At 48.5% G+C, this 21045-nt stretch overlaps 1 protein-coding gene across 1 annotated transcript in view; it reads right to left on the reverse strand.

Moving 5' to 3' along the window:
- STAM2 (signal transducing adaptor molecule 2) overlaps positions 1-13097 on the reverse strand; it is a 37618-nt gene extending 24521 nt beyond the window's left edge. The window contains exon 1 of the mRNA XM_038751352.1: positions 12995-13097. Within this exon, the coding sequence (XP_038607280.1) occupies positions 12995-13034 (40 nt within the window). The 5' untranslated portion in view covers positions 13035-13097. The remainder of the gene's footprint in view (positions 1-12994) is intronic.
- Positions 13098-21045: the final 7948 nt, after the last annotated feature.

Here is a 21045-nt window from a genome sequence, read left to right on the forward strand (position 1 = left end):
ATCTCCGTATGTTGCCAACTTGTACTTCCCAAGCGCTTAGTACAGTGCTCTGCACACAGGAAGCGCTCAATAAATACGACTGATTGATTGATTGATCGATCGATCATCATAATGGTGTTTGTTGAGGGCTTATTACACACCAAAGCCTGGTTGGGTAACTCAGGCCCAGAGAGGTGAAGTGACTTGCCCAAGGTCATACAGCAGACAAGCGCAGGAGCCAGGATTAGAACCCATGTCCAACTCCCATACCAGTACTCTATCCACTAGGCTACACTGCTTCTCTGCGAATACTGAATCCACCTTCTACGGTTGAGGGAACTGAGGCAGAGAGAAGCTTAGTGACTTGCCCAGGGTCACACAGCAGGTTAGTGGTAAAATCAGGGTTACAACCCAGTTTTTCTGACGCCCAGGCCCCTGCCCTTTTCATTAGGCCATTTAGAAAGTACTTTGGTCCCTGAACTTGCTAACACCTCAAAAGGAAAAGGAACCCAAAGCTGGCGAGGGAGAAATCGGTAGAAAGATCGGGGAAGATCATCATCATCATCAATCGTATTTATTGAGCGCTTACTATGTGCAGAGCAGTGTACTAAGCGCTTGGGAAGTACAAATTGGCAACATATAGAGACAGTCCCTACCCAACAGTGGGCTCACAGTCTAAAAGGAGAGATCAGGTTGTCCCACGGGGGGCTCACAATCTTAATCCCCATTTTACAGATGAGGTTTCTGAGGCACAGAGAAGTGAAGCGATTTGCCCAAAGTCACACAGCTGACAGTTGGCGGAGCCGGGATTCGAACCCATGACCTCTGACTCCAAAGCCCGGGCTCTTTCCACTGAGCCACGCTGCTTCCCCGAGCCGGACGCTAAGGGAATCGGAGTCCTGCGACTGAGGGTCATTATGAAAAGAGCCAATATGATTGTGTTTGGCCAGGGAGAGGATGATTTTCCGGCCCGCAAACCAAAGGCTCCGTCACTGAAAATGCCCAATAGCGTCGGCCTTGAATGGAAATGGCCGTGCCTTCGCTGGGACTCCAAGTCCCGGGAGCCACCAGGCACAACCACCATACGTGCCATCACGCAGATGTCTGTTTCAGTCAAGGAAACTGAGGTAGAGAGAAGTGAAATGATTTGCCCAAAGTCACACCGCAGATGAGTGGCGGAGCTGGGAGTAGAACCCAGGTCTTCTGACTCCCAAGCCCTTGATTTTTCCACTAATTATGGCATTTATTAAGCGCTTACTATGTGCAAAGCACTGTTCTAAGCACCAGGGAGGTTACAAGGTGATCAGGTTGTCCCTCGGGGGGCTCACAGTCTTTAATCCCCATTTTACAGATGAAGTGACTGAGGCACAGAGAAGTGAAGTGACTCGCCCAAAGTCGCAAAGCGGACAATCATGTTATCTAGATCATGTTATTTCCCATATTAAACAGGAAGGGTACAAGGACGTACAAAAAATGACTCGAAAGGAGGAAAACGTATTCTTTAAAGTAAAAACTACAGAAATTGGAGTTATTTAGCCTGGAGAACAGAAGGCTAAAGGGTGACCTGTTTATGTGGAGGGGACCAATTACCAGCAGTTTTCCATGTCCACTGAAGACGGAACTCAGGAAACGCTATTGATTGACTGGACTTAAATTGACACTTTAAGCTCCTTGTGGGCAGGGAACATGTCTACCGATTCTGTTGTATTCACTCTCCCAAGCGCTTAGTACAGTGCTCTGCACACATTAAGCACTCAATAAATACGATTGATTCCCCCTGTCCCCCCTCCATCCCCCCGTCTTACCTCCTTCCCTTCCCCACAGCACCTGTATATATGTATATATGTTTGTACATATTTATTACTCTATTTATTTATTTTACTTGTACATATCTATTCTATGTATTTTATTTTGTTAATATGTTTGGTTTTGTTGTCTGTCTCCCCCTTCTAGACTGTGAGCCCACTGTTGGGTAGGGACTGTCTCTATATGTTGCTGACTTGTACTTCCCAAGTGCTTAGTACAGTGCTCTGCACACAGTAAGCGCTCAATAAATACGATTGATTGATTGATTGGCACCCGCCATCCCACTCTCACCCTAAAAGGGAGGTCCCGCCCTGACTGCCCCAGCTGGAGCTTTAGACCCCACAGCTCTCTAGACTGGAAGCTCGTTGTGGTCAGGGAGCGTGGCCACCGACTCTGTTATAGTGACTCTCCCAAGCGCTCAGTACAGCGCTCCCACTCCCTTCTGCGTCATCCTGACTTGCTCCCCTTACTCATCCCCACAGCACATATATCTGTCTATATCCGTCCTTTATTTGTTAATATTCGTATCTGTCTCCCCCTCTAGACTGTGAGCTCGTTGTGGGCAGGGAATGTCTGTTGTTACACTGTCCTCTCCCAAGTGCTCAGTACCGTGCTTTCCACACAGTCAGAGCTCAATAAATACGACTGAATGAATGAATATGGTGCTCTGGATACAATAAGTGCTCAATAAATACGAGTGACAGGCTCTGATCGGGCCGAGGTGCCTGGGTGCAGCTTTATTCATTCCTATTTATTGAGCACTCACTGTGTGCAGAGCACTGTACTAAGCACTTGGGAGAGCTCAATACAGCAATAAACAGACACAATCCCTGCCCACAACAAGCTTACGCTCTAAGAGTCTGATATCCATCTGAGGAAACACCAAGAGAGGTGGAGAAGTCTCCATCCCTGATGGTCTCTTCATTTAAAAAAAACACCCAAAACCCAAAATATGGTCACAGCCCATTCTCCATACTTTAACAGTTTATTGATTCTAGAGATGGGTTACACACATCTTGAGCCTCTTTCTAGGCTCTGAGGTTCTCCAACTTTTTATATTTCATTTACTACAAAAATACTGCATAGCCATACGCCAAAAAGAGAGTTTGCTAGATTACAAATGACAAAAATGATCTGAAGGATTTTTCGATCGCTAAATTTAAACATCCCTTCCAAAATAGGTTTCGGAGCCCTGTGCAGAGGACAGAAGAAAGGGTGCGAGGAAGAGGATAATCAACTTTAAAAAACGACAACAAAAAACCCACTTAATTTTCTTTTCCCCCCCACCAGCAATTTCTAGTTCAGCCAACATTCTCATGATCAAAAGTACTTAGAGGTTGTGTGTGCCCCTGCTAATATAGCAGGTTGGCAAGGGGTGTGAAAAGTGTTTTTTTTTTTAATTCATTCTCAGAAGACAATATAGCTAGAACGCTTGAGGAATCCACTCAGGAAATAGGACTTTAAAGGGGCAAACCAGAAGCAGCATGGCTCAGTGGAAAGAGCATGGGTTTTGGAGTCAGAGGTCATGGGTTCAAATCCCAGCTCTGTTAATTGCCAGCTGTGTGACTGTGGGCAAGTCACTTAACTTCTCTGTGCCTCAGTTACCTCATCTGTAAAATGGGGATTAAGACTGTGAGCCCCCCGTGGGACAACCTGATCACCTTGTAACCTCCCCAGTGCTTAGAACAGTGCTTTGCACATAGTAAGCACTTAATAAATGCCATTATTATTATTATTATAATGGAGAGAGCACAGGCCTGTGGGTCAGAAGGTCACAGGTTCAAATCCCGGCTCCACCACGTCTGCTGTGTGACCTTGGGCAAGTCACTTCACTTCTCTCATCTGTAAAATGGGGAATGAGACTGCGAGCCCCACATGGGACAGGGACTGTGTCCAACCTGATTTACTTGTATCACCCCAGTGCTTAGTACAGTGCTTGGCACAATGTAAGCACTTAACAAATACCACAATTATTATTATTATTACCTCCTTTCAGTCAGTCAATCGCATTTATTGAGCACGTACTGCACGCAGAGCACTGTACTAAGCGCTTGGGAGAGTCCAACACAACAATAAACAGACACACTCCCTGCCCGCAACGAGCAGCCTGGAGAGATGCCAAGTTAGGGGAGACAAGTTCTGGGATGGGGGAAAAAAAGAGAGACATTTTCAAAACTGGTAAAAGGGGAGAGACGCTACATTTCCTCAACTCTGGGCAACAACGTGGCCACAAGAAAAGAGCCGAGAGGGCCCTGTAGCCGAAGGGGCAACCAGGTGGTGAATGGGGGAAAAGAACACTGGACTCCTACTGGAACAGGGACCAGAAGAAAAAAAATGAGAGAAAGAAAAATCATTAGAGGCAACAGGGTGGAAATATAAAATCAAAAGTCTAAACTGAGGTTCTGCACACCCCAGAACATCGGGGGAGGGACAGGGTCGAAACTGAAAGGTGCTAGACTACGAGCCTATTGTTGGGTACTATATGTTGCCGATTTGTACTTCCCAAATGCTCAGTACAGTGCTCTGCACACAGTAAGCGCTCCATAAATGCAATTGACTGAATGAAAGGGTCTCAGAGAGAAGGGGTATAGGACCGAGGCAAGGGAGCATGATAAGCAGATGAGAAGAAGGCCTGGACCTGTGGAAATTTATAATAATAATAATAATAATGGCATTTGTTAAGCGCTTACTATGTGCCGAGCACTGTTCTAAGCACTGGGGCAGATACAAGGTAATCAGGTTGTCCCAAGTGGGGCTCACAGTCTTAATCCCCATTTTACAGATGAGGGAACTGAGGCATGGAGAAGTGAAGTGAGTTGCCCAAAGTCACATAGCTGATCAGTGGCGGAGCTGGGATTAGAATCCACGACCTTTGACTCCAAAGCGCGTGCTCTTTCCAGTAAAGAGAGCTCATCTTAGGTCCTTCACTTACATCGCAAAGCCCTCGCTCAGAATGCTTACCCATCCCCTGGAGAACAAATACAATTATCAAAAATAGGTAATGCTAGTAATAATGATAATAATAATAATAATTGTGGTATTTGTTAAGTGCTTACTATGTGCCAGGTACTGTACTAAGCACTGGGGTAGACACAGGACAGTTGGACGCAGTCCCTGTCACACATGGGGCTTGCAGTTTTAATCCCCATTTGAAAGATGAGGGAACTGAGGGACAGGGAAGTGAAGCGACTTGCCCAAGGTCACACGGCAGATTAGTGGCGGAGCTGGGATTGGAACCCAGGTCCTCTGATCCTTGGGCCCGCGCTCTTTCCCCTAGGCCACGCTGCTAACCTGCTCATTGCCACGGGTGCTAAAGGAGGGGTCGGCCAGACCAGACAGGGGGCCAGTGCTCTGCACATAGTAAGCGCTCAATAAATACGATTGATTGATTGATTTGTGCAGGGGAGGTGGTGAGCGGCCCTTGAGCGGAGGCTTGGTGGAGGAGAGAGGGAAGGATGGGTCAGGTGAAGGCGCCAATTTAGCGCTCAAACAGGCCCTGGCAAGTAGCCTTGCTTGACTAGAAGGGGGTGTAAAAGATGAGGAGGGCCTTAGTAATAATAATAATAATAATTACGGTATTTGTGAAGCGCTTACTAAGTGTCAAGCACTGTTCTAAGCGCTGGGGCAGATCCAAGGTAATCAGGTTGTCCCAAGGGGGGCTCACAGTCTGAACCCCCATTTTACAGATGAGGTAACTGAGGCACAGAGAAGTGACTTCACTTCTGGGTTCGGTTGGGTTCCGGGTTCTGATCCCGGCTCCACCACATGTCAGCTGTGTGACCTCGGGCAAGTCACTTAACTTCTCTGAGCCCCAGTTCCCTCATCTGTCAAACGGGGATTAAGCCTGTGAGCCCCACGTGGGACAACCTAATCACCTTGTATCCCCCCAGCGCCTACAACAGTGCTTTGCACATAGTAAGCGCTTAACAAATGCTGTCATTATTATTATTATTATTATTTCCCAAAGTCACACAGCTGACAAGTGGCGGAGCCGGGATTAAAATCCCCGACCTCTGACTCCCAAACTCGGGCTCTTTCCACTGAGCCACGCTGCTTCTCTAGTGGACGGAGCACTGGCCCGGGACTCAGTGACTTTTTAGACTGTGAGCCCACTGTTGGGTAGGGACTGTCTCTCTATGTTGCCAACTTGTACTTCCCAAGCGCTTAGTACAGTGCTCTGCACACAGTAAGCGCTCAATAAATACGACTGATGATGATGATGAGTCAGAAGGACCTGTGTTGTAATCCCTGCTCCGCCACTTTGCTGCGTGACCTTGGGCAAGTCACTTCTCAGTGACCTCAGCTGGAAAATGGGGATGAAGGCTGTGAGCCCCATGGATCTATCCCAGCACTCGGACAGTGATTGATAAAGTGGTACGCGCTAAACAAACACCGTCGCTCATTCTAGAAGCAATCGGGAACACCCGCAAAATCCTGATTAGGGGAAAGGCGTGATCAGAACTGTGCTTCAGAGGTAGAGTTTTTCCGATTGTGGTTAAGATTGGAGGCAGAGAGCCCCAAAGGGAGAGTATTTAAGATTTGGACCAAGGTTCAGTGATTGGGAAGAAAGGGGAAAATCCAAGAAATACTGCGGGAGACGGCCCAGCAAGACTCGGAGAGAGACTGGAGGTGAAGTGCAGAGGGGATGAGTAAAAGATGACTCAAGTCACAGCTTGGGAGAGTCTGCTGACAGTGCGACTCCTGGATATGATGATATACAGGGGTTTTTTATTGGGGGAGGGGGAAGGGAGAGGAATTACTCAACTCCGCTTTAGGCTTCAGGGAGAAGGGAGACCTGAAAGTGGAATCTCGGAAGGGTGACCAAAAATGGTACTTGAGGGAGGAGAAAAGGTCAGAGCTAGAAACGTAGACGTGAGAGTCACCTGCACACCAGAGTGTATGGGAAAGGGTCCAAATGACCAGCTATTTACGTTATGTACACATCCACAATTTATTTATTTTCATTTCTGTTTCCCCCTCTAGACTGGAAGCTTGCTGTGGGCAGGGAGCGTGTCTACCAACTCCGTTGTACTGTGCTCTCCTAACGGCTCAGTACAGTGGTCCGCACACAGTACGCACTCAATGAATACCACTGATTGATTGTGAGCCCCATATGGGACAGGGACTATTGTCCAACCTGATTAGCCTGCATCTACCCCAGTGCTTAGTGCAGTGCCTGGCACAGAGTGCTTCACAAATATCATTTAAAAAAAAAAACAGATATAGAGGGATAGAGGAAGACGGGGAAGGAACTGGGGAGGGTGAAAGGGAAGTTGTTTTGTGTAGGCTATGGGAAAGCCAAGGTATAATGTCAGGTAATCATCCACTTGCATAAGGTAGTTGGTTCTTGTCAGGAACTTTGAGAAGCCGTGATCCCTGCCCCCTATAAACTTACAATCCAAACGAAAGATGGATGACTCCCCCAAAGTAGATCTAGAGCTGTCTTTAGGGCTTAGAGACATCTCTACACCAATGGTGCCGGCCTGAGTGTTCAAGCATGGGTACCTGACAATCGCCACCCCGCCACCACAACCCCTGGGTTTGTTTTCATTGTGATGATGATGATCTGTTAAGTGCTTACTTTGTGCCAAACACTGTCCTAAACTGTTTGGTCCTAAGCGCTGGGGTCGATGCAAGCTGATCAGGTTGGACACAGTCTCTGTCCCACACGGGGCTCTCAGTCTTCATCCCCATTTGACAGATGAGGGAACCGAGGCCCAGAGATGTGAAGTGACTTAGCCGAGGTCCCAGAGCAGACGGGTGGTGGAGCCGGGATTAAAACCCGCGTCCTTCTGACTCCCGGGCGGTGCTCCGTCCACTAGGCCGTGTTGCTTCTGGGATCCGTGTCCCACTGGTACCCTGACTCACGGCCCCTCCTGAAGGGCCGGCGTGGCTTTTCTTTCTCCCTCCCGAATGTAAGGAGAGACGTTCGAAGCCATCTGGCTCGCTCCCGCGGAGCGATCGGTTCCCCGGTCCTGCGGGCGCCCGCTTGGAGTTCCCGCTTTCTGTTCAGTCGGGAAAGGTTTCAAGAAGTGGAATTCCAGCCGGGCTCTGAAGGGTGGGGAGGGGGAGGATGGGGGCGGTGCCTGGGCAAAGGAAGACACTGGGGCCCAGGGGAAAGAGCCCGGGCCTGGGAATCCCAGGACCTAAATTCTAATCCCGACGCTGTCACCGACTAACTGTGGCACCCTGGGGAAACCACTTTGCTCCCCGGTGCCTCAGTTTCCTCTTCCGTAAGATGGGGTTTAACACCCGCTCTCCTCCCTTCTTAGCCTGTAAAGCCCCACGAAGGTCAGGGACCGTGTCCTATCTGATTCTCTTACCGACCCTGGGGCTTATTCCGGTGACTGCAACATAGGAAATGTTTAATAAACACTAAAAATTAACTACAGCAAGAGGATAGGAGGCAGCAGAAGGTAAATGCCACGCGTCGGAGAGAGAATAAAACATATTTGGTGGTGATGACTGGAGGTTTCCGTGGACAGGACGAGGTGGGGGGGGGGAGGAGGGCGGGCAGGTGCAGGGTAGAGTAGAAAACAATGATGGGTAAGAGGAGGCTGCTTAAACTCAAGTTTCTGGGCGGAGGATTAATCACCAAGCCAACAACCTCATGGGTCCCACGAGACTAGGGAAGCAGCGTAGCTTTGCGGAAAGAGCACGGGTTTAGGAGTCAGAGGACGTGAGTTCTTATCCCGGCTCCACCGTTTGTCTGCTGGGTGACCTCGGGCAAGCCACTTCACCGGGCCTCAGTTACCTCGTCTGTCAAATGGGGATGATGACTGTGAGCCCCCCCATGGAACAGCCTGATTCCCTTGTATCTCCCCCAGTGCATACAGCAGGGCTTGGCACACAGTGAGGGCTGAACGCACACCATCACTATTAATTATTATTATTATTAGTGGTAGAACGGTTCCTAGGTAAGTTCGAGGAGTAGGTCAACAAATGAGTAACTACCAAATGGATCTGGAGGGAGAGACACCTGTGGAAGGGGGAGAGAGACATCCAGAGGGGAGAGACATGGGGGTGGGGAGAAGAGGGAGACAACCGGAGGGGTGGGAGGTGAGAGAGACATCGTGGGGGGGGGGGGGGGGGGGGACATGGGGAGGGAGAGACACCCGGAGGGGGAGAGACACAAGGGGAAGGAGAGACACCCAGAGGGGGAGAGACACAAGGGGAAGGAGAGACACCGGGGGGGAGAGACATCTGAGGTGGAGAGAGACGGGGGGGGGGGGGGGGGGGGGGAGAAGACAGAGACATCGCGGGGGGGGGGGGGAGAGACACCCGGAGGGGGAGGAGAGACATGGGGGGGGGGGGAGGGGAAGAAACATAATAATAACAATAACAGTATTTGTTAAGTGCTTAATATGTGCAAAGCACTGTCCTAAGCGCCGGGCATTGTTCTAAGCATCCGGGGGGGAGGAGAGAAGCACCCAGGGGGAGGAGAGACATAATAATAACAATAATAATAGCAATAATGATGGTATTTGTTAAGCGTTTACTATGTGCAAAGCACTGTTCTGCATTGTTGTAAGCATCTGGGGGGGGAGGAGAGACATAATAATAATAATAATATTAATAATGATGGTATTTGTTAAGTGTTTACTATGTGCAAACCACTGTTCTAAGCGCTGGGCATTGCTCTCAGCATCTGGGGGTGGGGGGAGGAGAGAGACACCCGGGGGGAGGAGAGACATAATAGTAACAATAATGGTATTTGTTAAGCGTTTACTATGTGCAAAACACTGTTCTAAGCGCTGGGCAGTGTTCTAAGCATCAGGGGGCGGAGGAGAGAGACACCCAGGGGGAGGAGAGACAATAATAATAACAATAATAATAGTAATAATGATGGTACTTGTTAAGCGTTTACTATGTGCAAAGCACTGCTCTAAGCGCTGGGCAGTGTTGTAAGCATCTGGGGGGCGCGGGGGGGAGGAGAGAGAGACACCCAGGGGGAGGAGAGACATAATAATAATAACAATAACAATAGTAATAACGATGGTACTTGTTAAGCGTTTACTATGTGCAAAGCACTGTTCTAAGCGCTGGGCAGTGTTCTAAGCATGGGGAGGGGGAGGAGAGAGACACCCGGGGGGAGGAGAGACATAACAATAACAAGAATAATAATGCTAATAACGATGGTATTTGTTAAGCGTTTACTATGTGCAAAGCACTGTTCTAAGCGCTGGGCATTGTTCTAAGCATCTGGGGACGGGGGGGGGCGGGGGGGGGGGCGGGGAGGAGAGAGACACCCGGGGGGGAGGAGAGACATAATAGTAATAATAATGGTATTATGTGCAAAGCACTGTTCTAAACGCTGGGCACTGTTCTAAGCATCGGTGGGGGGGGAGACACCCAGGGGGAGAGGACAGAGACATGGGGGGAGGGGAGAGAGAGAGACATCGGGGGGGAGGGGACAGAGACCCACTGTTGGGTAGGGACCGTCTCTCTATGTTGCCAACTTGTACTTCCCAAGCGCTTAGTCCAGTGCTCTGCACACAGTAAGCGCTCAATAAATACGACTGATTGATTGATTGACACATCGGGGGGGGGGAAGGACAGGGACACATCGGGGGGGAGGAGGGGACAGGGACACGGCGGGGGAGAGGGGACAGAGACACAGCGGGGGGGAGGGGACAGAGACACAGCGGGGGGGAGAGAGACATCGGGGGGAGAGAGACATGGGGGGACGGGGCAGAGACACATCGGGGGGGAGGGGACAGGGACACAGCGGGGGGGAGGGCACAGAGAGACATCGGGGGGAGAGAGACATGGGGGGCAGAGAGAGACATCGGTGGGGGAGAGAGAGACATCGGGGAGGGGAGAGAGAGAGACACACATCGTGGGGGAGGGGACAGAGATACGGCGGGGGGAAGAGAGAGACATCGGTGGGGGTGAAAGAGACAGCGGGGGGAGGGGACAGAGAGACATCGGGGGGAGGGGACAGGGACACATCGGGTGGAGGGGACAGGGACACATCATCATCATCAATCGTATTTATTGAGCGCTTCCTGTGTGCAGAGCAATGGACTAAGCGCTTGGGAAGTACAAGTTGCCAACATATAGAGACAGTCCCTACCCAACAGCGGGCTCACAGTCTAGAAGGGGGAGACAGACAACAAAACCAAACATACTAACAAAATAAAATAAATAGAATAGATAGGTACAAGTAAGATAGATAGAGTACTAAATATGTACAAACATATATCCAGGTGCTGTGGGGAAGGGAAGGAGGTAAGATGAGGGGGATGGAGAGGGGGACGAGGGGGAGAGGAAGGAAGGGGCTCAGTCCGGGAAGGCCTCCTGGAGGAGGTGAGCTCTGGGCAGGGCCTTGAAGGGAGGAAGAGAGCGAGCTTGGCGGATGGGCGGAGGGATTGGGGGCATTCCGGGCCCGGGGGAGGACGGGGGCCGGGGGGCGATGGCGGGACGGGCCAGAGCGAGGCCTAACGGGGGGAGGGGACAGGGACACATCGGGGGGGAGGGGACAGAGAGACAGCGGGGGGGAGGGGACAGGGACACATCATCATCATCAATCGTATTTATTGAGCGCTTCCTGTGTGCAGAGCACTGTACTAAGCGCTTGGGAAGTCCAAGCTGCCAACATCTAGAGACGGTCCCTACCCAACAGCGGGCTCACAGTCTGGAAGGGGGAGACAGACGACAAAACAAAACATATTAACCAAATAAAATAAACAGAATAAATATGTACAAGTAAGACAGATAAATAAATAGAGTAATAAACATGTACAAACATAGATACAGGTGCTGTGGGGAAGGGAAGGGGGTAAGATGGGGGGTGGAGAGGGGGGCGAGGGGGAGAGGAAGGAAGGGGCTCAGTCCGGGAAGGCCTCCTGGAGGAGGTGAGCTCTCGGCAGGGCCCTGAAGGGAGGAAGAGAGCGAGCTTGGCGGAGGGGCAGAGGGAGGGCTCACAGTCTAGAAGGGGGAGACAGAGAACAAAACCAAACAAACTAACAAAATAAAATAAATAGAACAGATAGGTACAAGTAAAATAAATAAATAGAGTAATAACTATGTACATACATCTATACAGGTGCTGTGGGGAAGGGAAGGGGGTAAGATGGGGGGGGAGGGAGAGGGGGACGAGGGGGAGAGGAAGGAAGGGGCTCAGTCCGGGAAGGCCTCCTGGAGGAGGTGAGCTCTCGGCAGGGCCCTGAAGGGAGGAAGAGAGCGAGCTTGGCGGAGGGGCAGAGGGAGGGCTCACAGTCTAGAAGGGGGAGACAGAGCACAAAACCAAACAAACTAACAAAATAAAATAAATAGAATATATAGGTACAAGTAAAATAAATAAATAGAGTAATAACTATGTACATACATCTATACGGGTGCTGTGGGGAAGGGAAGGGGGTAAGATGGGGGGGGATGGAGAGGGGGACGAGGGGGAGAGGAAGGAAGGGGCTCAGTCCGGGAAGGCCTCCTGGAGGAGGTGAGCTCTCGGCAGGGCCCTGAAGGGAGGAAGAGAGCGAGCTTGGCGGAGGGGCAGAGGGAGGGCTCACAGTCTAGAAGGGGGAGACAGAGAACAAAACCAAACTAACAAAATAAAATAAATAGATATGTACAAGTAAAATAAATAGAGTACTAAATATGTACAAACATATATCCAGGTGCTGTGGGGAAGGGAAGGAGGTAAGATGGGGGGGATGGAGAGGGGGACGAGGGGGAGAGGAAGGAAGGGGCTCAGTCCGGGAAGGCCTCCTGGAGGAGGTGAGCTCTGGGCAGGGCCCTGAAGGGAGGAAGAGAGCGAGCTTGGCGGAGGGGCAGAGGGAGGGCTCACAGTCTAGAAGGGGGAGACAGAGAACAAAACCAAACTAACAAAATAAAATAAATAGATATGTACAAGTAAAATAAATAGAGTACTAAATATGTACAAACATATATCCAGGTGCTGTGGGGAAGGGAAGGAGGTAAGGCAGGGGGGATGGAGAGGGGGACGAGGGGGAGAGGAAGGAAGGGGCTCAGTCCGGGAAGGCCTCCTGGAGGAGGTGAGCTCTGGGCAGGGCCCTGAAGGGAGGAAGAGAGCGAGGCCTGACGGTGGTAGGGGACAGGGACACGGCGGGGGGGAGGCGACAGCGACACATGGGGGGGAGGGGACAGGGACACATCGGGGGGGGAGGGGACAGGGACACATCGGGGGGGAGGGGGACAGGGACACGTCGGGGAGGAGGAGGGTCCCCGCCCCCGCCCCCTGACTGACCCACATCCTGCTCGAACGGGTTGGCGGCGAACAGCGGCATCTTCTTCTTCTTCTCCTTCTTCTTCCTCCTCCTCCTCCCCCTCAAGCTCCTCCGCCTCAGGCGCCTCGGGCTCCCCCTCAGGCTCCCGGCCCTTCCGGCTGCCCCGCCTACGTCACTTCCGCCCGCTCCCACCGGAAGCCCCGCCCTCCTTCCCTCCCTCCCTCCCTTCCCGGAAGCGGGGCCGGCGGGGCCGCCGGGGCCGGAGCCTGCAGTCCCGCAGTCGGGCGGCAGGGGGCGGCGGGGCCCCGCCCGCTCGTGATAATAACAATAATAATAACAATGATAATAATAATAATGGCAGTTGTTAAGCGCTTACTATGTGTGTACTGCACTGCAATGGTTTGCATTGCAAACCAACGGTATGAAGTTTCTGTTTGAGGCACATATTTATTACTCTTTTTATTTATTTATTTTACTTGTACCTATCTATTCTATTTATTTTATTTTGTTAGTATGTTTGGTTTTGTTCTCTGTCTCCCCCTTCTAGACTGCGAGCCCGCTGTTGGGGAGGGACTGTCTCTAGATGTTGCCAGCTTGTACATCCCAAGCGCTTAGTACAGTGCTCTGCACACAATAAGCGCTCAATAAATACGATTGATTGATTGATTGATTGATTGATTGATAATGATGGCATTGATTAAGCGCTTGCTATGTGCGAAGCGCTGTCCTAAGCGCCGGGGAGGTGACAAGGTGATGAGGTTGTCCCCCGCAGGGCCCACAGTCTTCATCCCCGTTTGACAGATGAGGGAGCTGAGGCACAGACAAGTGAAGTGACTTGCCCCAAGTCACACAGCCGACAATTGACAGATGATATTTGTCGCTTATTATGTGCAAAGCACAGCTGTGAGCGCTGGGGAGGTGACAAGGTGATCGGGTTGTCCCACGGGGGGCTCACGGTCTTCATCCCCATTTGACAGATGAGGGAGCTGAGGCACAGACAAGTGAAGTGACTTGCCCCAAGTCACACAGCCGACAATTGACAGATGATATTTGTCGCTTATTAGGTGCGAAGCACTGCTCTAAGCGCTGGGGAGGTGACAAGGTGATCAGGTTGTCCCACGGGGGGCTCCCAGTCTTCATCCCCATTTGACAGATGAGGTCACTGAGGCCCAGAGAATAATAATAATAATGGTGGCATTTATTAAGCACTTACTATGTGCAAAGCACTGTTCTAAGCGCTGGGGAGGATACAAGGTGACCAGGTCAGATTGTCCCATGTGGGGCTCATAGTCTTACTCCCCATTTGACAGATGAGGGAACTGAGGCCCAGAGAACAATAATAATGATGGCATTTATTAAGCGCTTACTATGTGCCAAGCACTGTTCTAAGCGCTGGGGGGGATACAAGGTCATCAGGTTGTCCCACACAGGGCTCCCAAGTCTTCTTCCCCATTTTACAGATGAGGGAACTGAAGCACAGAGAAGTCACGTGAATTGCCCAAAGTCACACAGCTGACAAGTGGCAGAGGCGGGATTAGAACCCACGACCTCTATAATAGCAGTATTTGTCGCACTTCCTATGTGCCAAGCCCTGTTCTAAGCACTGAGGTCAATCCAAGGTCATCAGGTTGTCCCACATGGGGCTCCTAAGTCTTCTTCCCCATTTTACAGATGAGGGAACTGAAGCACAGAGAAGTCACGTGAATTGCCCAAAGTCACACAGCTGACAAGTGGCAGAGGTGGGATTAGAACCCACGACCTCTATAATAACAGTATTTGTTGCACTTCCTATGTGCCAAGCCCTGTTCTAAGCACTGAGGTAAATCCAAGGTTATCAGGTTGTCCCACATGGGGCTCGCAGTCTTCATCCCCATTTACCGATGAAGTCACTGAGGCCCAGAGAACTGAAGCGACTGGTCCAAACTCACACAGCTGACAAAGGGTGGAGCCGTGATTCGAACCTGCAACCTCTGACTCCCAAGCCTGGGCTCTTTCCACTACACCGCGTTGCTCAATCATATTTATTGAGCGCTTACTGTGTGGAAAGCACTGTACTAAGTGCTTAGTACACTTTCTTCACTAATAATAAGAATCGCCATAATTGTGGTATTCGTTAAACACGTACTCTGTGCCCAGCACTGTGCTAAGAGCTGAGGTATTCATTCATTCATTCAATCATATTTATTGAGCGCTTACTGTGTGCAGAGCACTGTACTAAGCGCTTGGGAAAGTACAATACAGCAATAAAGGATGACAATGAACTGCCCACGATGAGCTCACAATATGGTGAGGGGGAGCCTGTTGTTGGGTAGGGACCGTCTCTCTGTGTTGCCGACTTTACTTCCCAAGCGCTTAGTAAAGTGCTCTGCGCACAGTAAGCGCTCAATGAATACGATTGAATGAATGAATGAATATGAATAAACAGGCATCAATATAAATAAATAAATAAAATTACAGAAACAAGAACACCAGGCCCCCCATGGGGCTCAATGGCTGTCAGACACTACGTCATATTTATTGAGGGCTTACTGCTCAAGGAGCATTGTACTGAGCGGTTGGGAGAGTACAATACAACAACAACCAGACACGTTCCCCGCCCACAACAAGCTTCTAGTCTAGAGGGGGAGGCCGACATGAATATAAATAATTAAATTACAGATAAGTGCTGTGGGGCACTTATGCAAGTTTCTCACATAAGCATTCTCCCTCCCTCACTAAGGAGGGAGAACAAGTATTGAATCCCCATTTTGCAGATTAGGGAACTGAGGCAGAGAGAAGTGATATGACTTGCCCAAGGTCACAGAGCAGTCAAGCGGAGGATCCAGGATTAAAACCCGAGTCCTCTGACTCTTAGGCCTGTGCTCTTTCCATTAGGCTGTGAACCTGCTGTCAGGTAGGGACCGTCTCTATCTGTTGCCAACTTGTACTTCCCAAGCGCTTAGTACAGTGCTCTGCACACAGTAAGTGCTCAATAAATACGATTGAATAAATGAATGAATGAATGAATGAATTAGGTCACACTGCTTCCCTGGTCAGTAGCAGGAAAACCCCACTTTGCACAATCCCTGGCCCTTCATCATCATCATCAACATCAATCGTATTTATTGAGCGCCTACTATGTGCAGAGCACTGTACTAAGCGCTTGGGAAGTACAAATTGGCAACATCTAGAGACAGTCCCTACCCAACAGTGGGCTCACAGTCTAAAAGGGGGAGAGACAGAGAACAAAACCAAACATACTAACAAAATAAAATAAATAGAATAGATATGTACAAGTAAAATAAATAAATAAATAAATAGAGTAATAAATATGTACAAACATATATACATATAGCCATCAGGGTCACCTGGTCACAGGGAACACACACTGTCATCTTTTTTTACTGTTTTAGTTGTTACGTGTACTGAGTTTTCTGGGAACACACACTGTCATCTTTTTTGACTGTTTTAGTTATTCCGTGTACTGAGTTTTCTGGGTTTACTGTTCCCGGTGTCTTATTTGGAAGCCTTTTGGTCTCATATTCTTTCATTCAATCGTATTTATTGAATGAATAAATGAATAAAGAGTCTCTCGTCTCCATCAGGGTCACCTGGTCACAGGGAACACACACCGTCATCTTTTTTGGCTGTTTTAGTTGTTACGTGTACTGAGTTTTCCGGGTTTTACTGTTCCCGGTGTCTTATCTGGAAGCCTTTCGGTCTCTTATTCTTTCATTCAATCGTATTTATCGAATGAATAAACGAATAAAGAGTCTCTCGTCTCCATCTCATGAAACCACTCATTTTTTAAAATCTCAACGGTGATGAAACAGGACCTCTCGAGTGGGGACGAAGAGTTAACAAAGTCTGTATCATTCCGAAACTTGGAATATTTTCCATTTCTTCCTGCTCATCACCAAACCGTGCCCAGTAGGTGGAGACATTACCTTATTAATCAATCAATCAATCAATCGTATTTATTGAGCGCTTACTGTGTGCAGAGCACTGTACTAAGCACTTGGGAAGTCCAAGTTGGCAACATATAGAGACGGTCCCTACCCAACAGGGGGCTCGCAGTCTAGAAGGGGGAGACAGAGAACAAAACCAAACATACTAACAAAATAAAATAAATAGAATAGATATGTACAAGTAAGATAAATAAATAAATAAATAGAGTAATAAATATGTACAAACAACGAGCCAGGAACCCTGAACTCGCTTTTGGAAATCAATCAATCAATCAATCAATCAATCAATCGTATTTATTGAGCGCTTACTATGTGCAGAGCACTGTACTAAGCGCTTGGGAAGTACAAATTGGCAACATATAGAGACAGTCCCTACCCAACAGTGGGCTCACAGTCTAAAAGGGGGAGACAGAGAACAAAACCAAACATACTAACAAAATAAAATAAATAGGATAGATATGTACAAGTAAAATAAATAAATAAATAAATAAATAAATAAATAATCAATCAATCAATCAATCAGTAGTATTTATTGAGCTCATACTGTGTGCAGAGCGGCAAATACGGTCCAAGTTCCGATCAACCTGTTGATTAGACGGATTATCGACGGGTTTCAGAACATCCAGTGCTTTCACTGTAACTAGGATGACCCTGTCAGAAGACCCACAGCATTCATTCATTTATTCAATCGTATTTATTTATTTATTTATTTTTTGATGGCATTTATTAAGCGCTTACTATGTGCAAAGCACTGTTCTAAGCGCTGGGGAGGTTACAAGGTGATCAGGTTGTCCCACGTGGGGCTCACAGTCTTCATCCCCATTTTCCAGATGAGGTAACTGAGGCACAGAGAAGCGAAGTGACTTGCCCAAAGTCACACAGCTGACAGTTGGCGGAGCCGGGATTTGAACCCATGACCTCTGACTCCAAAGCCCGGGCTCTTTCCACTGAGCCACGCTGCTTAATAATAATAATAATAATAGTAATAATGTCATTTATTAAGCGCTTACTATGTGCAAAGCACCGTTCTAAGCGCTGGGGAGTTTACAAGATGATCAGATTGTCCCACGGGGGGCTCACAGTCTTAATCCCCATTTTACAGACGAGGTAACTGAGACACAGAGAAGTGAAGTGACTTGCCCAAAGTCACACAGCTGACAAGTGGCAGAGACAGGATTTGAACCCATGACCTCTGACTCCAAAGCCCAGGCTCTTTCCACTGAGTCACGCTACTGTGTGCAGAGCACTGTACACCAGTGATTCATGCTGTCCCAAGGCCTAGCCCATGAATTACAATCGATGTTGGAAATCGATGTGGAATGGATGCATTTTATTTTACATCATCATCATCATCATCAATCGTATTTATTGAGCGCTTACTATGTGCAGAGCACTGTACTAAGCGCTTGGGAAGTACAAATTGGCAACATATAGAGACAGTCCCTACCCAACAGTGGGCTCACAGTCTAAAAGGGGGAGACAGAGAACATAACCAAACGTACTAACAAAATAAAATAAATAGAATACAATTTATTTAACGAATGTTCTGTTGAATGGATGCGTTTTATTTACAAACAAGGAGAGAAGTTCTTTTGGGTATAAATTCACAAATCCCTCTTAATAATAATAATAATGATGGTTCTTGTTAACCGCTTACTATGTGTGAACCACTGTTCTAAGCGCTGGGGGGATACAAGGTGATCAGGTTCATTCATTCATTCATTCAATTGTATTTATTGAGTGCTTTCTGTGTGCAGAGCACTGTACTAAGCGTTTGGGAAGTACAAGTTGGCAACATATAGAGACGGTCCCTACAACGGGCTCACAGTGTAGAAGGGGGAGACAGACAGCAAAACAAAATATATTAACAAAATAAAATAAATGGAATAGAAATATGGGCAAGTAAAATAAATAGAGTGATAAATCTGTACCAACATACACACAGGTGCTGCGGGGAGGGGAAGGAGGTAGGGCGGGGGGAATGGGGAGGGGGAGAGGAAGGAGGGGGCTTACTCTGGGAAGGCTCCCATGGGGGGCTCACAGTCTTAATCCCCATTTTACAGATGAGGGAACTGAGGCCCAGGGAAGTTAAATGACTTGCTCAAAGTCGCACAGCTGACAAGTGGCGGAGTCGGGATTAGAACCCATGACCTCTGACTCCCAAGCCCGGGCTCTTTCTACTGAGCCACGCTGCTTCTCTTAAAAGGGAGCCGCACACATAGACACACAAACACTCAGGTGCACAGGCCACTATGTCTCAAAGACCTCAGGGTCGCTCATTGAGACCTAACATACAATCGTCACAAACTATTTTGTGTTTTGTTTTGTTTTGTGGTCTGTCTCCCCCTGTGAGCCCATTGTTGGGTAGGGACCGTCTCTAGATGTTGCTGATTTGTACTTCCCAAGCGCTTAGTCCAGTGCTCTGCACAAAGTAAGTGCTCAGTAAATAGGATTGAAAGAACGAATGAACTATTTCACTGGCACTTGCCCACGAGACTTTCCTTCTTCTCATTGCTTATTAAACTTTGGCTTTTATTTCCACCGTTCGGAATGTCCTTCCCTCTTAGGTCAGAAAACCCTGCAGCTATGCAGGAAGAAATAGTTTGTGGCATCAAGTATGACACCACTGGTTGACTGGTGAGGACACTAATTAATAATGATGGCATTTGTTAAGCGCTTACTATGTGCAAAGCACTGTTCTAAGCGCCGGGGAGGTTACAAGGTGATCAGGTTGTCCCCCGGGGGGCTCACAGTAATCATCCCCATTTTGCAGATGAGGGAACTGAGGCTCAGAGAAGTGAAGTGACTTGCCCAAGGTCACACAGCCGGCATGTGGATCACTAATTGAATCACCCTCCATGTCCCTCCCTCCCCTTCCTAAAGTGGGGATTGTATTGTACTTTCCAAGAGCTTAGTACAGTGCTCTGCACACAGTAAATGCTCAGTAAATACAGTTGAATGCATGAATTAATTAATTAGTGAGGGGGAGGCATGCAGACCATATTGAAGCACATGGAAAGAGATCTCCCCTCTCCTGGTCAACTTATAATAATAATAATAATAATAATAATAATAATAATGGTATTTGTTAAGGGCTTACTATGTGCCAGGTGCTGTACTAAGCGCTGGGGTGGATCCAAGCAAACTGAGTTGGACTGTGTCGAGAAGTTAAGTGATTTGAGAAGCAGCGCGGCTCAGTGGAAAGAGCCCGGGCTTTGGAGTCAGGGGTCATGGGTTCAAACCCCGGCTCCACCAGTTGTCAGCTGTGTGACTTTGGGCAAGTCACTTCACTTCTCTGGGCCTCAGTTACCTCATCTGTAAAATGGGGATTAAGACTGTGAGCCCCCCGAGAGACAACCTGATCACCTTGTAACCTCCCCAGCGCCTAGAACTGTGCATTGCACATAGTAAGTGCCTAATAAATGCCATTATTATTATTATTATTATTATTATTTGCACAAGGTCACACAGCAGACATGTGGTGGTGCTGGGATTAGAACTCAGGACCTTCTGACTCCTAGGCCAGGCTCTATCCACAAAGACAAGTGGTTTCTTGCACCCCCATTTTGCAGATGAGGGAACTGAAGTACAGAGAATTTAACTGATTTGCCCAAGGTCACACACGGCAGGTGAGGGGTGAAACCGGGATTAGAACTCAGGTCCCCTGATCCCAGCCTCAGACTCTGTCCCTTCTATTTGATGAAGACACCGCTGACAGTGCTAAGCGCTTAGTCCGGTGGTCTGCAAACAGTAAGCTCTCGATAAATACGATCGGATGGAAGAATGAATGAATGGTGAAGATCACCTAAGAGCGAGTATATGGCTGGAAAGGCCACTGTTCATATCGGGCACACAAAGATTTTGTCCCTGGTTTTGTGGTCCTTAAGGTTTGCAATAGCAGGTGCTGTTTTCTCTTTTGCCTCCTTGTCTCCCTTTCCACCCGGCCCCAGGATGAAGACCTGTATATATGTATATATGTTTGTACATATTTATTACTCTATTTATTTATTTTACTTGTACATATCTATTCTATTTATTTTATTTTGTTAGTATGTTTGGTTTTGTTCTCTGTCTCCCCCTTTTAGACTGTGAGCCCGCTGTTGGGTAGGGACTGTCTCTATGTG

The sequence above is a fragment of the Tachyglossus aculeatus genome, chromosome 9 (assembly GCF_015852505.1).
Source record: "Tachyglossus aculeatus isolate mTacAcu1 chromosome 9, mTacAcu1.pri, whole genome shotgun sequence".
Taxonomy (NCBI): Eukaryota; Metazoa; Chordata; class Mammalia; order Monotremata; family Tachyglossidae; genus Tachyglossus; species Tachyglossus aculeatus.